This window comes from Dendrobates tinctorius, unplaced genomic scaffold (genome assembly GCF_039654945.1).
Source record: "Dendrobates tinctorius isolate UK_male_01 unplaced genomic scaffold, ASM3965494v1 ptg000024l, whole genome shotgun sequence".
Lineage (NCBI taxonomy): Eukaryota > Metazoa > Chordata > Amphibia > Anura > Dendrobatidae > Dendrobates > Dendrobates tinctorius.
Window position 1 is genome coordinate 22,001,784 of NW_027361692.1, and position 17,890 is coordinate 22,019,673.

Below are 17,890 nucleotides of genomic sequence, written 5' to 3' on the forward strand. Positions count from 1 at the left end.
CACTGTCCTTCCTGATCCATGTGACTCAACCCTACATAGGAGTCGCTTCTGTGATACATCTCTTTTTACAAGACCTGCTGTGCATATAATTGGGGGAAAGTCCCCAAAGCCTGCACCTCTGGTTGTACTGTGGCGCTGCACGGTCACTAAATATAAGTCGATCTAAAGGATCAGCAGCAGTAGAAAAATTAAAAGAATATGCCAGACCCGACCCCTCTGAAAGTGTGCGGGTTCCCAAAAATTATCCTTCACAAGCTCAGCGAAAAAGCCGTCCCACCTGGGGGCGAGGAGGAGAATGAGCAGGAAGAACTAACCCTCAAACAGGCGTCTGAACAGCTAATGCAAGCCATCTCCTTAACCAGGACTTCTCTGACGGAGAAGATAGAAGACGTGTACACTGAGGTGGGGTGATTCCGACACGACATGCAAGCTATGCGAGGACGCATTACGGAAGTAGAGACGAGAGTATCCCAGGTAGAAGACACCATCGCACCTATGGAGGTCAAGTTGACAAAGGTGGCGGGCTCTATGAACGCCTGGAAGCAAAAAGCGGACAATCTGGAGAACAGGATGAGTCGAAATAACATTTGTGTCATTGGACTTCCGGAGCATTCAGAGGGTCAACATCCTGAGCAATTTCTGGAAGGCTGGCTTAAGTCCTCTCTGGGGGATGAATTTTCTCCAGTATTCGCCGTCGAAAGAGCACATAGGGTTCCTACAAAACCCCTTCCTCCGGGAGCCCCACCTAGACCCTTCTTGGCGCGTCTCCTCAACTGTAAAGACAGAGACACCATTCTGCGTCTCGCACGGCAAAAAAGCCCCATCAAATTTGATAATGCTGTGATTTCCATTTTCCTGGATTTTTCCATGGAACTTCAGAAAAAACGGGCACAATTCATCGAAATTAAGAGGTGGCTCAGAGAGAGGAACATCCTGTATTCCATGATCTACCCGGTCCGGCTCTGGGTTGCACACAGGGGCTCATCTATGTTTTTTACGGATCCAGCGGAGGCGACTGAGTGGCTGCGGTCCCATGGGGGATCCCCTGCAAAGGAATCCTAATGTACTCGCTGCCAATTTGAATCCTTCAATTAGAGGCCCAGTTGGGGCTTCATCGGCAGGTATCCAGCATAACAGCAATACCGGACACTGAGTTCAGTGATGGTATCCCCTTATTCTTTTTTCAATAGGGGCGTGGGACTCCCCTCCTATACTATGAGACTAATGTTTTTTTTTCTTTTTAATAGTATCAGTTTTAATAGTTTTTTAGGTAGTAGTCGCAGTCAGTGGCAACCCTGTCTTCTGTGTGATGTTTCCAATCTCTGCTCGGGTACTAGCATACGCCATATTCGGACAGACAAAAATGGGGTCTGAAATAATATGTATGACCTGGAATGTGATGGGCATTAAGACCCCCCAAAAGAAAATCAAGGTATTCTCGCAGATCAGGCAATGCCGTCCGCACATTGTGGCCTTGGTGGAGACGCACCTGACCAGGGATACTGATCGGTGTGTGCAGAAACTGTGGGCACAATGGTATAGCCACTCATTTCATACCAGTTATTCAAGGGGGGGTCTCGTTATTGATACACAAAGACGTTAGATGGGAGGCCAGGGAGGCCCGAAGGGATCCTGAGGGACGTTTTGTATTTGTGTATGCACTTATTAATTCCAGACATTATGCTATTCTATGTATTTACAACCCCCCTCCAGCCAATATGTCTATTCTCCAGAAGGCGATGGGTTTCGCCCTGAACTATCCAGACGCAGATGTAATATGCATGGGGGATTTCAACGAGGTCATGAATAACAGTCTTGACAGGCTGAGACTGAGTAATGAAGGGAGGGGTGAGGTTCTCCCACAGGTTATATCCCAACAATCGCGGTTCATGGAGTGCAGTGGATGGCTGTATTTATGGAGAATGCGACATCCCGAGACGAGGGAATATACTTGCCATTCATCCACTAAGCACTCCTTGTCACGTAAAGATTACATATTTGGATCTAGTGGTCTAGTAACGTGGGTAGATAGTATAGAACATGGCAGTAGGGGGATTTCAGATCATAGTCCTGTCGTTCTTAAACTTAAATACGGACCACTCAGCAACAAGATGGCTTGGAAATTAAACCCTTTTTGGCTGAAATTGATAGAATCACCCGATAGAACGATCGATCAATTACATTGCTTCATTTCGTCCCACCCTGAACCTCGGAATGTTAACTTATTTTGGGATGCCCTTAAGGCATACTTGAGGGGCTGCTTATCCTCTACGATCTCTTATATAAAACAGGTGACATCGAGGGAGGATGATAAGGTGGAGCAGCGATTGAGAGACTCGGAGGCCGCTTACATATCTGATCAGACTAGTGGCAATATGGTGGAGTGGCTGGCTGCTCAAAGATTATATTCTCAACACATAGACACCAAGTCCAAACGTAAATTATTTTTTGCATGTCAATCTTATTTTGAGCTGGGGAACCAGGCAAGTAAATTCTTGGCCTATTTGGTACGTCAGCACAACACTACTAACACAATATTACAGATCCGTAGCTCAGATGGTACTCTGGAGTCTTCAACTGAAGAAATACTGAGCTGCTTCCATAACTATTATAGATCACTGTACAACTCTAGAAGTGATGTTGATAGTCAGGGGTGTTTGGAATACCTGTCGGATATCACATTTCCCACTCTGAGCCATTCCCAGCGGGCCTTTATGGATGCTAAATTTACTCTGGAGGAGATAGAGAGTGCCATAACGGACATGGCGTCTGGGAAGGCCCCTGGACCTGATGGGTTTCCCATTGAATTATATAGGAAATACCAGGAGATATTAGCGCCACTGTTGTTGGTGGTGTTCCAAGGAATTTGGGAGGGAGGGTCTATGCCAGAGTCCTTCTATGAAGCTAACATAATAGTACTTAAAAAAAGAGAGGAAGGACCCATTAGATTGTGGATCTTATCGTCCCATATCATTAGTGAATGTGGACTATAAGATTTTTACGAAAATTTTGGCTACCAGGTTGAATTCGATTATATTAGAACTTATACATCCTGATCAAACTGGCTTTATGCCTGGTAAAAGCACTTCTATTAATATTAGACGAGTCCAGTCGGTGGTCCAATATAGCTCCCTGGTACCAGATAATCAATGGGCATTGGCATCGCTGGATGCGGCCAAGGCTTTTGACTCCCTTGAGTGGCCCTTCCTATGTGCATGTTTACAGAAATATGGGTTTGGCGACAGGTTTCTAAAATGGGTTAGTATATTATATATGAAACCTAAGGCTCGTGTCATTGTAAATAGTTCTCCGAGTCCTTTTCATTACATAGGGGAACCCGTCAGGGTTGTCCCCTTTCTCCGGCCCTTTTTTCCCTGGCGATTGAGGCATTGGCTATTCATATAAGATCTTCCCCTAATATTGAAGGTATAGAAATAGCGGGTCGAGTAGACACCATAGGCTTATACGCTGATGACACGGTGATTTTTATGGGTAGCGCGGCAGACACATTGGCACGGGCAATAGCCCCTATCAATAAATTCAGTAAATATTCTGGTTTATATATAAATTGGGAAAAGTCTGCCCTGATGCCCCTCTCCCATGCCCCGATGCCACGACTAGAGGCCCTCTCCTCATTACCTATTGTACCCAGTTTCAAATATCTAGGTGTTCACATATCTCGAAGCAGTTTGTTAGATTTGCGGCTCAACATACACCCATTGTTGGAAATGGCTAAAGCTAAATTTCTAATCTGGAGTAATCTCCCGCTTTCTGTAGCCGGACGTATTAATTTAATCAAAATGATACTGCTTCCTAAACTCAGCTACTCTCTTCAGCACAGTGCTGTGGTAGTACCCCGATCCTTCTTTGCAAATTTGAACTCTCAAATTACATCTTTTATATGAGGAAAAGCTAGGCCCAAACTCAGGCTGTCCACTCTGCAAAGACCAAAAAGAGAAGGTGGGGCAGCGCTACCAGACTTTTTTCTATATTATCTGGCCGGACAGGCCAAAGCCATATGCAAGTGGATGCCTGATGATCACCTCCCTAACTCTGAAAGCCACTTGCTCCACGCCGCACAAGTTAGCTGTCCGCTGGGCTTCTTAGAATTGGAAAAAATAAATGTCCCCCGTTTGCTGCCCCTGCTTCGCCTGGCACGATCAGTGTGGAGGCAGATTAAGAGAGTAATTGGATTTGGAGACATAGTGGCTGAAATGCCCCTGTGGAATAATGGTTATTTTCCGGCATTGCTTGAACACCCGTCTGCGGAGTTCTGGACTCAACACAATGTTTCCTCGGTATGCGATTTGCACGATCATGGAACCTTGGTGTCTTTTGAACAATTACAGGTCAAATGTAATGTCCCAAGATCCCAATTTTTCCGTTATCTACAATTGAAGTCGGCCTTTCAATCACACATGAGAAATATGGGGGTAAACAAAGCTATATCGTCTCTGCCCTTGATAGGCATCCTTAAATCGCAAGGTCCCCAGGGTCTCATCTCCACTTTATACACATATATGCTATCGGTAGGGGAGGAATCCACCATAAACTCGGTTAAAGGGAAGTGGGAGAGGCTCATCCCCGATGCACAGGGAGAGGAATGGGGGGAAATTCTGGAATCTCCGATCGGGGTGTCTCCGTCTATCAATAACAGAATGACACAATTATATATTATAAATCAATCATATCTGACCCCGACCCGACTATTCAGGATGGGCAGATTCCAATCATCGGAATGCTTGAGATGTCACTCATTGGATGCAGACTTTATACACATGATTTGGCAATGCCCTATTATTGCACAATATTGGAAGGAGGTGACGTCATTATTAACTTCCCCTGGTACAAGCTCCGGTTCCCCTTGAGCCGCTGGTTTGCCTGTTTGAGGTGTGGGATGATGAATCTTGGGGTCATTACATCGGGATTTTTTTTACGGGAAAAGTTATTTATGACACGAAAGGTTCTGGCACTGCGTTGGATGGGGAGCTCATGTCCCTCCCTCAGGATTTGGATCGAATTGGTGAATGCGGTTATTCCATATGAGCGTATGCTGTATCGAAATAGAGGGTGCCCGGGCAAATTTGAAAAGATCTGGGAGAGGTGGAATTCCTCTCACCTTACCTTGTAGGAGGGAGACATCGCATAATAATTGACTGATTATGTAGAACTAGGCTGCGAACTGGTAGTTTTAGTCTGGTTTAGGAAGTTAAAAAGACTTTATTGATAGAATAACAATATAAAAGCTTGCAAGGTTTACCTGACACTACATTTTATTCCATGTGTAAACTGACATATGCATTTTGTTTTATATCAATACTGTGGAAAGTGTATGTGCTTTATGCAATGCTTATCATATATAAGTGTGTATGTTGTTTGTCTTGTTTATGGTTAATAAACGAATTTAAAAAAAAAAAAAAAAAAAAGAGGGGGAAATAAAATCACCTTCCTATCTCTTACACCGGGCTTCACACAGCACTCGCTTTTGTACCAGTGCCAAAATCTCCACCCCCAGGACTAGCTGTTCTCCTAGTGATTACCTGTGGAGTGTTAATATAAATGTGCTGTGGGGTGGATTGGCGAAGGTCTATCTTCAGACCGTCCTTGATGACACTTAAGATCCAGCGACTGGGGAGATGTTCACCCAGGCAGGGAGAGAGAGCCTCCCCCCTACCTCTGACCTCACGTCATTGGAGGGGGGGGGGGGGCTTTTTTGATGATGTAGAGGGCCCTCTGAACATATATTCAGATCCCTTCCTAACTTTGAAGTCCCAGGTCTTTTTTTCTCCCGGGGGACAACCCCTATTAAATTTTATCCTCCGAAAAGAAGGCTTCCTAGCTTCCCCCGAGAAATGGGGAAACCCCCTTCTTATCCCCTACCTTCTCTAAGATGTCCTCTAGTTTCTGACCGAAGAGAAACTGACCGTCACACGGGAAGGAGCAGAGTCTATTTTTCGAAGGCAGGTCTCCCGGACACCGTTTTAGACACAAGGCCCGTCTAGCCGCGTTGGATAGGCTTGCTGCCCTAGCTGCCAATCTCACATAGTCTGCTAAGGAGTCTGCTAGAAAGGCCACTGCTCCTTGCAACAGTCATATTGTACAAGATTTCATCTCTTGGAACCTTACTCCAGTTGTTCCTCCATTTGTTGCAGTCAGACCATGAGGGAGCGGGAGGTACATGTCCCAGCTATTACCGGCTTCAGACACCCTGCGGCTGCCTCCCAGGTGTGCCTCAGGAACCCATCTGCTTTTTTATCTAATGTGTCTCTAAGCGTGCCGGAGTCCTCCAAGGGCAGGGACGATTTTTTTTTTTTTTTTTTTTTAGAGTACTTTGCTACTGCCCCGTCGATTTTAGGGATTTTATCCCAACCCTCCGAGTCCTTCTCGTGAAAGGGGCACCTCCTTTTGGAAGATGAAGGCAGGCTACTAGAACTCTCCGGCTTCTTCCACTCCTTATCTATGAGCGGCTATATCCTAGTGTTAACTGGAAAGGTGCGCTTCCTTTTTTCCTCCAGGCCCCCAAACAGAATACCCTCTAAGGATTTATGTGTCTTTTCCTCCCATTGTTGATCTGAATGCCATAACCAGTCTATTATTATTATTATAGCGCCATTTATTCCATGGCGCTTTACATGTGAGGAGGAGTATACATAATACATACAAGTACAGTAATCTTAAACAATACAAGGCACGACTGGTACAGGATGAGAGGACCCTGCCCGCGAGGGCTCAATCTACAAGGGATGGGTGAGGATACAGTAGGCAAGAGTAGAGCTGGTCGTGCAGCGGTGTGGTGGATCGGTGGTTACTGCAGGCTTGTCGGAAGAGGTAGGTCTTCAGGTTCTTTTTGAAGTTTTCCATGGTATGAGAGAGTCTGATATGTTGTGGTAGAGAGTTCCAGAGTAGGGGGGATGCGCGTAAGAAGTCTTGTATGCGATTGTGGGAAGAGAAGATAAGAGGGGCGTACAGAAGGAGATATTGGGAGGATCGGAGGTTTCGTGCAGGTAACTACCGGGAGACGAGGTCACAGATGTATGGAGGACTCAGGTTGTGGATGGCTTTGCATGTCATGGTTAGGGTTTTGAACTGGAGTCTTTGGGTAATGGTGAGCCAGTGCAGGGATTGACAGAGGGGAGAGGCCGGGGAATGCCGGGGGGACAGGTGGATTAGTCGGGCAGCAGAGTTTAGAATAGATTGGAGGGGTGCGAGATTGTTCGTTCTCTGCGGCTCTCATACCCAAGATTCCTGTTACACCGCTCCGTCATACTCACCCGGCCTCCGCTCCCACGCCGCAGCCTCTCTCCACCCGATGGCCACGGCGGTCACCTCTGACGGGCTCGCGGCCAACGCCATCCCTGCATGCAATGCGCATGCGCCATAGGCCGCGCCTCCCTGCTGCTTATTGTGCTCCGGCTGTGCCCTGACCCGGAAGCACCTTCGGACCAATGGCAGACCAGACGGGGCTATATCAGGAGGGAGGCGCCTAATCGTTGTGTTACCTTGCACACTGGGCCCTGCTTCCTTCTGTGCTCTCTACAGTCTCTCGGTGCCGTCCTCAGTGTTTCCTGCAGCAGCCTCGTAGCCTTTCTTCCATGTTCCTGTTCCATCCTGCTCGTCCTTCCGTCCTCCTTTATTCCCGTCTCCTGTGTTCCAACTCTGTCCTGTCATCCTACACTTCAGTTCCTCCAAGTTCCAGGCTATAGTCTTAATCCATTCCTGTCTCCTGTGTGCCAGCCCTGTTCTGTCATCTACACTTCAGTCCCAATGTCCTACTCCAGTCCATCCTGAGCCGCCCCTCTCGGTACCGGCTACCGTGGTACTCGAACCCCTGGGCCTGCTCCTAACGGTCCCTGTATAGGGGTCGGTTCCACCTGGCAGCTCGCCCGGGGCCCCTCAGTGCCACGGTCCAGAGGGTCCACTCCTGGAGATTCCGGCTCCTGACCACCCACGCTAACAATTCCCAGCCCCGCAGTGTGAATAAATCATAAGCGACTGCGGGGCGGGATCTCTGGCAGCACGTCCACGCAGGCACGATAGCCAGGCCATGAAGTGATGTGAGAACGGGCAGCGCTAACTGCGCATGCCCAAGAAAATGTATTACTGGGCAGGTGCCAGAATTTGAAATTGAACACAGAGGAGGCGGAGCAAAGACATAAGGACGAAATGACTGATGGATGCGAGGTGTCGGTGTCAGAGGGGGAAAGACCTGCCGATCGGTCAAAATTCTGTTATGTCTGACCAATTTTATAAACGATTATTTCTGCGGTGGAAGGGACGCTAAATAAAAGAGCCACCTTGACAGAATGCAGCATTAGTGCTGCACAAGATGACTGTTTTACTTAAAAACGCCTTGGGGGGGTGACAGGTTCCTTTTAAATAATAAAGGCAGAAAGGACTTGCTTCTAGAAGCAGGGAGGTCTGTTTCCTATGGACACCAAGTTAGAACAGTTTAGCTCAGTGTTTGTAGTAGGGCTATATTCTTTAGAGACGCTAACACTTTTACCGTAATTTGGTGTCTGCCTCCTAGTGGCAGCAGTTTTCCTATGAACCACCCACCACTCTCATCCACTCAATGGCATGAGAGAGCAAATATCACTCCATTAACCAGATCATTTGCATGTGGTAGACAGGCAAACCAAAAAGGTATAGAGATACAATACCTTTTTGGAGATCTTAACTTTGTGTTCTTTGTTTTTCAAGGTATCCTCACTTGGCTTGTATTTTTCTGGAGGTAAGCTATGACATTCTGTTATCATTGTTTTATCATTTTCCAACATTTTAAGATCTTGGGGTAAATCGCTCTTCTGATTATCACTAGAAACATCTGTTTCTATATCCATTTTTTCTTCTTCTGCACAGCACTTTGCACAAATGTATTCCTTGTCATCCACTTCCATTTGCTGTGCTTGAGCTAGGCTTAAGCCAACACATTCTCCATGGAACCAATCATCACACCTTCCACAACCCACCATGAACCTGATAAAGGAAAATATATCTCATTAGAATGGGAATTAATGACATACAGCTCCGGCAAAAAAAATTAAGAGACCACTGCACAGTTTTATAAAATCACCTTCTCTACATGTCTGACAGCCATTCCATTCCAGTGTCAGTTGAATTCCAACCAGAGTACACCTCATTCTACTTAATGTGCTTCTGATTAGGTGATCACGTGAACCAAATCTTATTTAAAGAAGGAAAGTGTAAAAAAAAAAAAAAAAAAAATCTTCTGTGGTGTTCACAATCCTCTTGCAATAGGACAAGCTGGATGGCAAAACAAGTGCTAGTAATATCCCAAAAGTAATAGGAATGAAAAAAGAACTTTTAACCATGCCAAAGGAGTTGAAATGTCTTGAGGGCGGAAAAGGGGCTCAATTCTGGCTTTACTAGCAGAGGGATACAGTGAGCATCATGTTGCCTCCATCCTTAAAATTTCTAAGACATCAGTCCATTACAAGGTCAAGCAGCAGACACTGGGGACAACAAAGCTACAGACCGGCAGAGGGTGAAAACGACGCTCCACTCACTGGAATGACCGTCATCTTATTCAAATTTCACTCAGCAACTGCAGGATGACATCAAGTGACCTACAAAAGGAATGGCAAATGGCAGCTGAGGTGAAGTGCACGGCAAGAACAGTTCGTAACAGGCTCCTAGAGACAGGGCTCATGTCATGTAAAGGTAGAAAAAAGCCATTCATCAATGAGAAGCAAAAGAGAGCCAGGCTGAAGTTTGCCAAAGACCATAAGGATTGGACCATAGAGAACTGGAGTAAGGTCATCTCTGATGAGTCTAATTTTCAGCTTTTCCCAACACGTGGTCGTCTAATGGTTAGACGGAGACCTGGACAGGCGTGTCTTGCACCCACTGTGAAATTTGGTGGAAGATCGGTGATGATCTGGGGATGCTTCAGCAAGGCTGGAATTGGGCAGGTTAATCTTTACAAAAGACGTATGAATCAAGCTGCATACAAGGTTATCCTGTAAAAACAGTTGATTCTTTCTCCTCAGGCAATGTTCCACAGAGGATTTTTTTTTTCCAGCAGGACAAAGCGCCATGCCACACACCTAGGTGGATGAACCACATCAAATCCCTGTCATGGCCAGCCTAATCTCCAGACCTGAACCCCATTGAAAACCTCTGGAATAAAATCAAGAGGAAGATGGATAGTCACAAGCCATCAAACAAAGAAGAACTGCTTACATTTTTGTACCAGGAGTGGCATAAGGTCACCCAAAAGCAGTGTGAAAGACTGGTGGAAAGCATACCAAGACGCATGCTTTCCAATCATGGTTATTCCACAAAATATTGATTTCTGAACTCATCCTGAGTTAAAACATTAGTATTGTTTCTAAATGATTATGAACTTGCTTTGTTAGCATTATTTGAGGTCTGCAAGCACTGCATTTTTTGGTTATTTTGAACATTTCTCATTTTCTGAAAATAAATACAAAATTTAGTGCTTGGAAATTTGGAGACATGTTGTCAGTAGTTTATAGAATAAAAGAGCAATTTACATTTTACTCTAAAATATACCTATAAAGAGAAAAATTCGACAAACTGAAAATTTTGCAGTGGTCTCTTAATTTTTGCCAGAGCTGTAGAATATATACTGCAAGATAAAATAGTTCACAGTCATGTGTAATGCAGATGGACACCATGTTAACTATCAGCTTTAATACACAAGGTAGACTGGATAACAGTTAAAAAATTGTGTGATTAAGGCTGGTTTCACACTAGCGTTTTTTAACGCAGCGCATCGTGCGCGTACATGCGCATGCGTCCTGATCCCCTATCTTTAACATGGGGGCGCATGGGCTAGCGTTTGCACGGATTCGTATGCATTTACGTGCGCGTGCGTTATTTTGTGGTGTGCGCCCAGGCGCGCCGGACGCAGCCTGTTGCATTTTTGGTCCGTCCAACCTGTCTCAAAAAAACGCATGCGCACACGTGCGCACGGAATGCGACTAAATAACACATTACAGCCTATGGGAACGCAGACGTGCGCATGGACATGCGCACGTCTGCGTTCCCATAGGCTGTAATGTGTTATTTAGTCGCATTCCGTGCGCACGCGTGCGCTGCGCACGTCAGCGTTTAAAATCACATGCGTTTTAAGAGTCAATATGGCTACAAACTGGTTAAAATGCATGAGCATAAAATAAGCAAACGCATGCAAAACACTTGATGCGTTTTTTGTATGCATTTGGACTGCGCACGCAGCGCAAAAAACCGCTAGTGTGAAAGTAGCCTAACATATCCAGAAAACTCAAAGAGATTTTCCATGTCACACAGTGAAGATATGAAATGATTGTTGGGGTCTGACCTCTGAGAGTTCCACCAATCCCAAGAATGAAGATGATGCCGAGACTTACCCTCCCCCATTTGTCACCTGTGCACTGTTGCCCTAACGAATGGGACCAGCTGCCGTTTCCTGCATAGGTAGGTGGCTAGACGCTCTACTGTGCATATGCAGAAAGGACCATCTAATATGTAGGAGGGCCTTCTGACTCTACCCCAATTTTAATGACTAATCTTGCTTTTCCTGGAGATAAGCCTCCATTAGTGATGTCTGCTAGTGAGTTATTCTCCTCTCCCCATACAGAACACATTGCTGAACTAAATTTTTCATGTTGGAGGAAAATAGAAACACAAATTTGGCGTGTTTGGCTTAGAAAGACATTATTCACTGATACACGTGTCTAGAACAACTCCCATTCTTAGAACTGGTAGAAGTTCATAGAAAAAACTAAAGAGCATGCAATATGTATTAGAATGCAGTATAGAAGTACATATATAAAATGTATAGCAGTACATGTATTAAACATTATATTATAAAAACAGAATGCCAAATAAAATGTACAAAAAAGTGTTTTTTTGTATAACACTTTTCTGACACATATATAACATAAAAGCATTATTATTAAGTATACACAGTATCGGTCAAAAGTTTGGACAAACCTGTCCAAGTAAAGGTTTTCTTTATTTCTATTGAATTGTGCACATTGTAGTTTCACACAAAAGGCAGCAAAAGCACAACAGAACACAAGGAGTAAAGAAACATGTGTGAAACACTAGAATATGTGTTAAAATCTTACACTGCTTAAAGTAGCTCCTTATTATTCTAATAGGTTTGGCCCCTTGGCATTGTCTCAAGCACCTTCATCAGGTTTCACCTGGAATGGCTCTCCAACAGTTGTGAAGCAGTTTCCTGAGGGGCTGAGCACTTGTTGGCTGATTTTCCTTTACTATGCAGTCCAACACATTCTAAACCACCTCAATTAGGTTGAGGTCCTGTGATTGTGGGGACGCAGTCATTTGAGATAGCAAGCCAATGCACTCCTTCTTGGGAGCATAGCCTGGAGGTGTGTGTTAGGCGATTGTCCTGTTGTGACAAATGATGGTCACACTAATTGCAAACAAGATGGACCAGCAAATCAATGCAGAATGTTCTGGTGGCCATGCTGGATAAGTGTGCAATGTAATTGGAATAAAGCACCAAAGTATTCCCACACCTCCACCTTCATGCTTCACGCTGGGCACCACACATGCACAAACCATTTGCTCACCTTTTCATGGCGGATGGTATTTAAAAAAAAAACTGATTTTGACTCGTCAAACCACAGTACAGATTTCCACTGATCTAATGTCCACTAAACAAGGCGCTTCTTGTTTATGGTCTTTAGTAGTAAATGGTTTGTACCAATTCAGCCCAAAAGACCTGCTGATGTTAAATTGTGTCTGCCACTTGATTTCTATGCATCATTTATGAGGATTGCATTCTGAGGTGCTGTCAATTTGTGGTTTCTATAGCTGGTAACTCTGATGAACTTATCCTCTAGATCAGTGGTAAATATTTGTCTTACTTTATTGGAACAGTCCTCACAAAAGCCAGTTTCATCATAGCGATTAATGTTTTTTTATGACTGAACATAGGATACATTCAAGGTTCTAGCAATGTTCTGAATTGTATGACCTTTGTGCCTTAAAATTTTGATGTACAATTGTTTCCCTTTACTTGAGGAGTTTTTGCCATATTTTGGCTTAGAACAGTTATGGAATAGAGATGGCTATTTTATGGAACAGTGTTCCAATTCTGCCTCTGCAATACAGACCTGATGTGCAAAAATACTTTCTGAAAGCCGATGATTCCGCAAATTAACTCTTTACGAAGCATACCTGTTCCCTGGAAGCCATTCCAAGTGACTAAATAATGAAGCTGCTTGAGATAATTAGGGAGTAAATACATTTTCAGAGCAAAAGGAAGGGAGTAGTTTGAGAAATCTAAGGTTTCAAGCATATTGTGGTGTGCTTCATGTGTTTTGTCACTCCTTCTTTCCATATATGTCCTCTCGTGGTTTTACTGCTTGTAGGCTGAATCTACTGTACAATGTGCACATTCCATTAAGAACCACTGCATGAAAAGGGGTGTCCAAACTCTTTACTGTACATGGCCATAATAATACATTTATTAGGTTATTCAGTCTAAAATATGAATGATAAAAATAAAAGGAAAATGCAGATTTTTTTTTTTTTCAATCTCTGTGTTACAAGATCAAAAGTGCACAATTACGTGTAACACCAAACAGTACTTTAAATAAAAAAAAATAAAAATGAAGTGACTAATATAGCAAAGACATAATGGTACAAAAAATGCCTACCTATTTCCATGAAGCTTTCTACAAGAACTACAATGTCTTGTTGGGTTCCAAATATACTTTTCAGTTGGAGATGTTACATCTGTTCCTTCTTTTTTTATAGTGGGAATGTTGTCAGGAATGAACAATGGAGGCTCATCCACAGAAACACTTTTACTACTCCTTCTCTGGCGAGGCGGCAGTGACTTTTTCAGCTTGCTTCTCTCTTCTGACTGCTCAGTTGCCACCTCTTTCTTTTCGTCATCGTCCTTGGTTTGATGGCTCACTTTAGATGATGCCTGTTTATGGACAGCCTTGTCATTTGAATGAGACAAGCTCCTAGAACGAGCACGAGATGGACTCACTTGAGCCACTTCTTTAAAACTTCCATGACCATCTCTTAATGCATCATCCAATTGTTTTAACAACGTGGACGGGTTCCGCTTCTTGTCCACCAGATCCAATTTCTTTGCCATTTTACTCTTTAAAGGAACTTTATCGGCTTTCTTACCATCAGATAATTTCTTCTTTAATTTGATAATTTTATTTTTTTCAGGTTGGCTTACAGATGGAGGGTTGACATTTTTAGTGATTTTAGTCTGAATTTGAGGGTTATTATTTAAGCTGGCACGTTTTGAGGGCACTAGGCTCTTCTCCAAATTTTCTTCACACGCTGGAAATTTGGAAGAAGTTAATTTGACTTTTTTTACACCTTTTCTGTTACGACTTTTCGTTTCGTTAATATCATTCTCAGCTGTTATTTCATTCTGTGTCACTTGAACCTTTTCTTCCCTTTTCCAGATTCCAGGGGGATTTTGAGTGGTACTTTCAAGAGCAGAAATATCAGGTTCAGTATTTAACTTAATGATGGGATCTAAAACTTCAGAAGAAATGAAACGAGTCTCTACACTGCTTCCCTGTGTAGATCCTTTACCAGCATTTTGCAACATACATTCATCATTCATTTCAGGGTGCACCACTGCTTTCACATCCAGATTACATTCAACTCCTGATAAAAGGGCCAACTCCTGATGAACTTTATCATATATTTTATCTGTCTTTTTATCTTCAGGCTGATACAAGGAATATTCTTTATCATCGCTTGGTGCTGCTAAGGCTTGGCCACTAGCATGTTGTCCATCTGAATTACTAGAGTCACGTTCTGTCATTTCATCCAAAACTTTATTAGAATTTTCATGAAGTAAACTAAGGACATCCTCACGTAAAATGTCTGCCTTATCCCCTGCTTTTTCCAAAATGTACTCCGTATTAGACAAAAGATCATTTACTGGACTTAGATACTCATCTGTCGTTTTATTTTCATCAGTATTAATTTTATCCTTATTAGCTATTCTTGTCGATCTCCTTGAACTTTCTGGAGATGTGCTCGTTTCTTCTAACGGAATTGTTCCACTGCTTCTTACATCATTAGTCTCTATCTGTAGAACGTCTTCCTCCTCTTTTACTTTATCTACAGCTGTATCTTTCCTCGAAAATTTTGCTTTTTTGGGACTTGAAACCTGTACGGGATTTGAAGATTTCTCAACTGTGCTTTGCCTCAGCGATCTTGTGGATTCTGTTTAGAAATAAAACAGAAATCAATTTGAAACTACATCATTTTATATGGAACACTAGCATCTGATTAGACTGTTGTAAATTTACTTGTAAAAACCATTGACAGTGTTGGGGTATAAGCAATTGTCGTCTTTGCAATACACTGCACAGCAGATTCTGTTTCTACATTGCTGCCTAGGACAGCCATGGTTTATTTTTCACGTTGACAATATTCATGCACTAGGACACTGCGCGGTCTTCTAGACTTCTGTATCCAGAATCACAATGCTACAGCACTGGTTCCACTATTAGATGATGGTGAACAGATATTAGCAGCCTACAGTGCAGACCACAGCGGCAGAATCTGCGATGTGAGTGATTTTATTTTATTGTTTGTTCTCCTGAACTATCATCATTTTTCTATAAAATTAGAAGTACAGTTTAAAAGAAGAACTGTCGGAAGCTTTTCCTTTAAATACTGCTGCCAGCACCTTGTCTGCATCTTCATGCACTTACCTACATCCTTTTTATAACCTCACAGTAGGGCTGCATCGTTTGATAGTTTTAGAACTGTGCACCCATCCGTCTGCAATCGCAGACCCCTCTGCCTTTTATTGAAGTAGATAATGTCTTAATACCACCTTGTAGGAGAAATTAAGGTCTGAGACATTAATCAATGTTGGAGGGGCGGCGACTGCAGGTAGAGACATACTGACAAATTTGGTCTGGAGACATCCATCACACCACTTGGCACAGATTTGCATGCAGTACGGGACCGATCTATCTTACAAAAGGTATGTTTCGCTTCTGTATTGCTGTAGGGATGTGCATTAAGATGAATAAAAGGCACTGACAGTGGCATTCAAAGGGAAAAAAATATCAGCTAAGAAGTTCTCTTTAATATCACAGAGATTAATTCTGCAACACTGCTTTTTCTGTCAATGGTGTCATCTCACTACCATTCTTTAAGATGAGTAGTCAACTCATCCCATTCTGGTTGTAAAGAACACACAGCCTAACAACCATATTTTTTTCACTGGGAAATTTAGGAAACAGATCTTGACTAATCGGTTTGCATCACGATTACTTAAGTCTTCAGCTCGAGGCAAAATGATCTGAGAAATGAGAGCACAGAAGGTACACAGAGGCTTGAACCACATTTAGTGAAGAGTTTGTGTGTGTCATAACTGTGCTCTTCACCATGATGCAGGTCTGAGGTCTGTGATAGCAAGAATCTCTTTAATGGCTACCTTACAGGTCAGTAAGGGTATGTGCACAAGCAGCGCTTTTCCCGTGTTTTCTTTTCTGGGTGTTTTTGCCATGAAAAATAGAGCATTTTACTTCCTAGAAAAGTTAATGTGATTTCTGAGAACTCATGCACATGTTGCTTATTTTTCCTTACAGATTTGAAGCAGTTTCTTTCAATGTTTTTCACCCAGTCTAATAAAGGGGGAAAAGGGCATTAAAAAAGCATCAGAAATGCACACAAAATTCGCAGGTTTTTTATGCAGCTTTTTTCTTGCCAAGACTCATGTTTTTGATGCAGATGTGTCTGCAGAAAACACTTAGCGTGTGCACCTGCATATAAGAACAGATAAGAGTGATTTTAAGGTAACAGGTGAAACATGACATGAGCACCTGCCCATCTGTATGTGTACGTTAACATACGGTATGTGTACAGTACTATACGGTATGTGTATGGTACTATAATATGCAGTAGCATCATGAATGCAAAGTTCAAGTTACTTACCCTGTGCTTTTAAGCGTGGAGATTTCCTCACCAATTTCCTAGATGCTTCATCCAATTTATTTACATTTTTATCAGAAAGAATGAGATCTTCTACATCATTGACACTGACTTTATCGACACCAACATCCATTATGTCATCAAGACCAACACCTTAGGTGGGGGGGAAAAAAAAGAGACAAAAATCTAACAAGCAGGAAGACTTTTCTTGACACACAAGAACTGAGAAAATCATCAACCCTTTTAAGCAAAGATAAAAAATAGTTACCTAACTTTTTTTCTTTTTCGGAATATTGCAAACAAAGGAGCCATGTTTATTGTGTTTGTAGTGCAGCCAGACATTAGAGTAATTCAGTAAATCTGCATATTATCTAGGGTTTGTTCTTCTGTATTACATCTGCGTTGACCTTTATAGAAAGAGGCAGCACCAGATTTGTCACACATCTTATGACGACTGATAGAAATGGAGTTCTAATTGATATTCGGCAATTTAACAGAAAAAAAAACAGCATGCTGTGCAGCTTTTCTTTTTTTTTCAGCAAATGTGATGAAATCTGCAATGCTATTTATTTTTCTTTCAATTATTGAACTTATGTTCAGCACTTAGCGGTCTTTAAATGGGTCACCTTGACATGATGGGATGGCTTTACAATTTTTTTTTGAGAAAAAAAGTTAACAGTTTATGTATTTACTGTTGGGTATTCGCTTATTTTGTTTTTGGTCTTGGATTTTGTCTGTTCAGTGTGAACATGCTCTTACACGTTGCAAGTATACTGGATAGCACTGCAGCCTTGCAGCGCTGGAGTCCTGGGTTTGAATCCCACCAAGGACAACATCTGTAAGGAGTTTGTACGTTCTCCCCGTGTTGGCGTGGGTTTCCTCCGAGTACTCCAGTTTCCTCCCACATTCCAAAGACATACTGATAGGGAATTTAGATTGTGAGCCCCATTGG

General features: G+C 43.0%; 1 protein-coding gene across 1 annotated transcript in view; it reads right to left on the bottom strand.

Moving 5' to 3' along the window:
- Positions 1 to 17,890, bottom strand: part of PHF3 (PHD finger protein 3) — a 172,795-nt gene that overhangs the window by 104,130 nt on the left and 50,775 nt on the right. The window contains exons 3-5 of the mRNA XM_073569399.1: positions 16,942 to 17,091; positions 13,662 to 15,213; positions 8,661 to 8,976 (exon numbers count right to left, since the gene is read on the bottom strand). Of these exons, the coding sequence (XP_073425500.1) occupies positions 8,661 to 8,976; positions 13,662 to 15,213; positions 16,942 to 17,091 (2,018 nt within the window). The remainder of the gene's footprint in view (positions 1 to 8,660; positions 8,977 to 13,661; positions 15,214 to 16,941; positions 17,092 to 17,890) is intronic.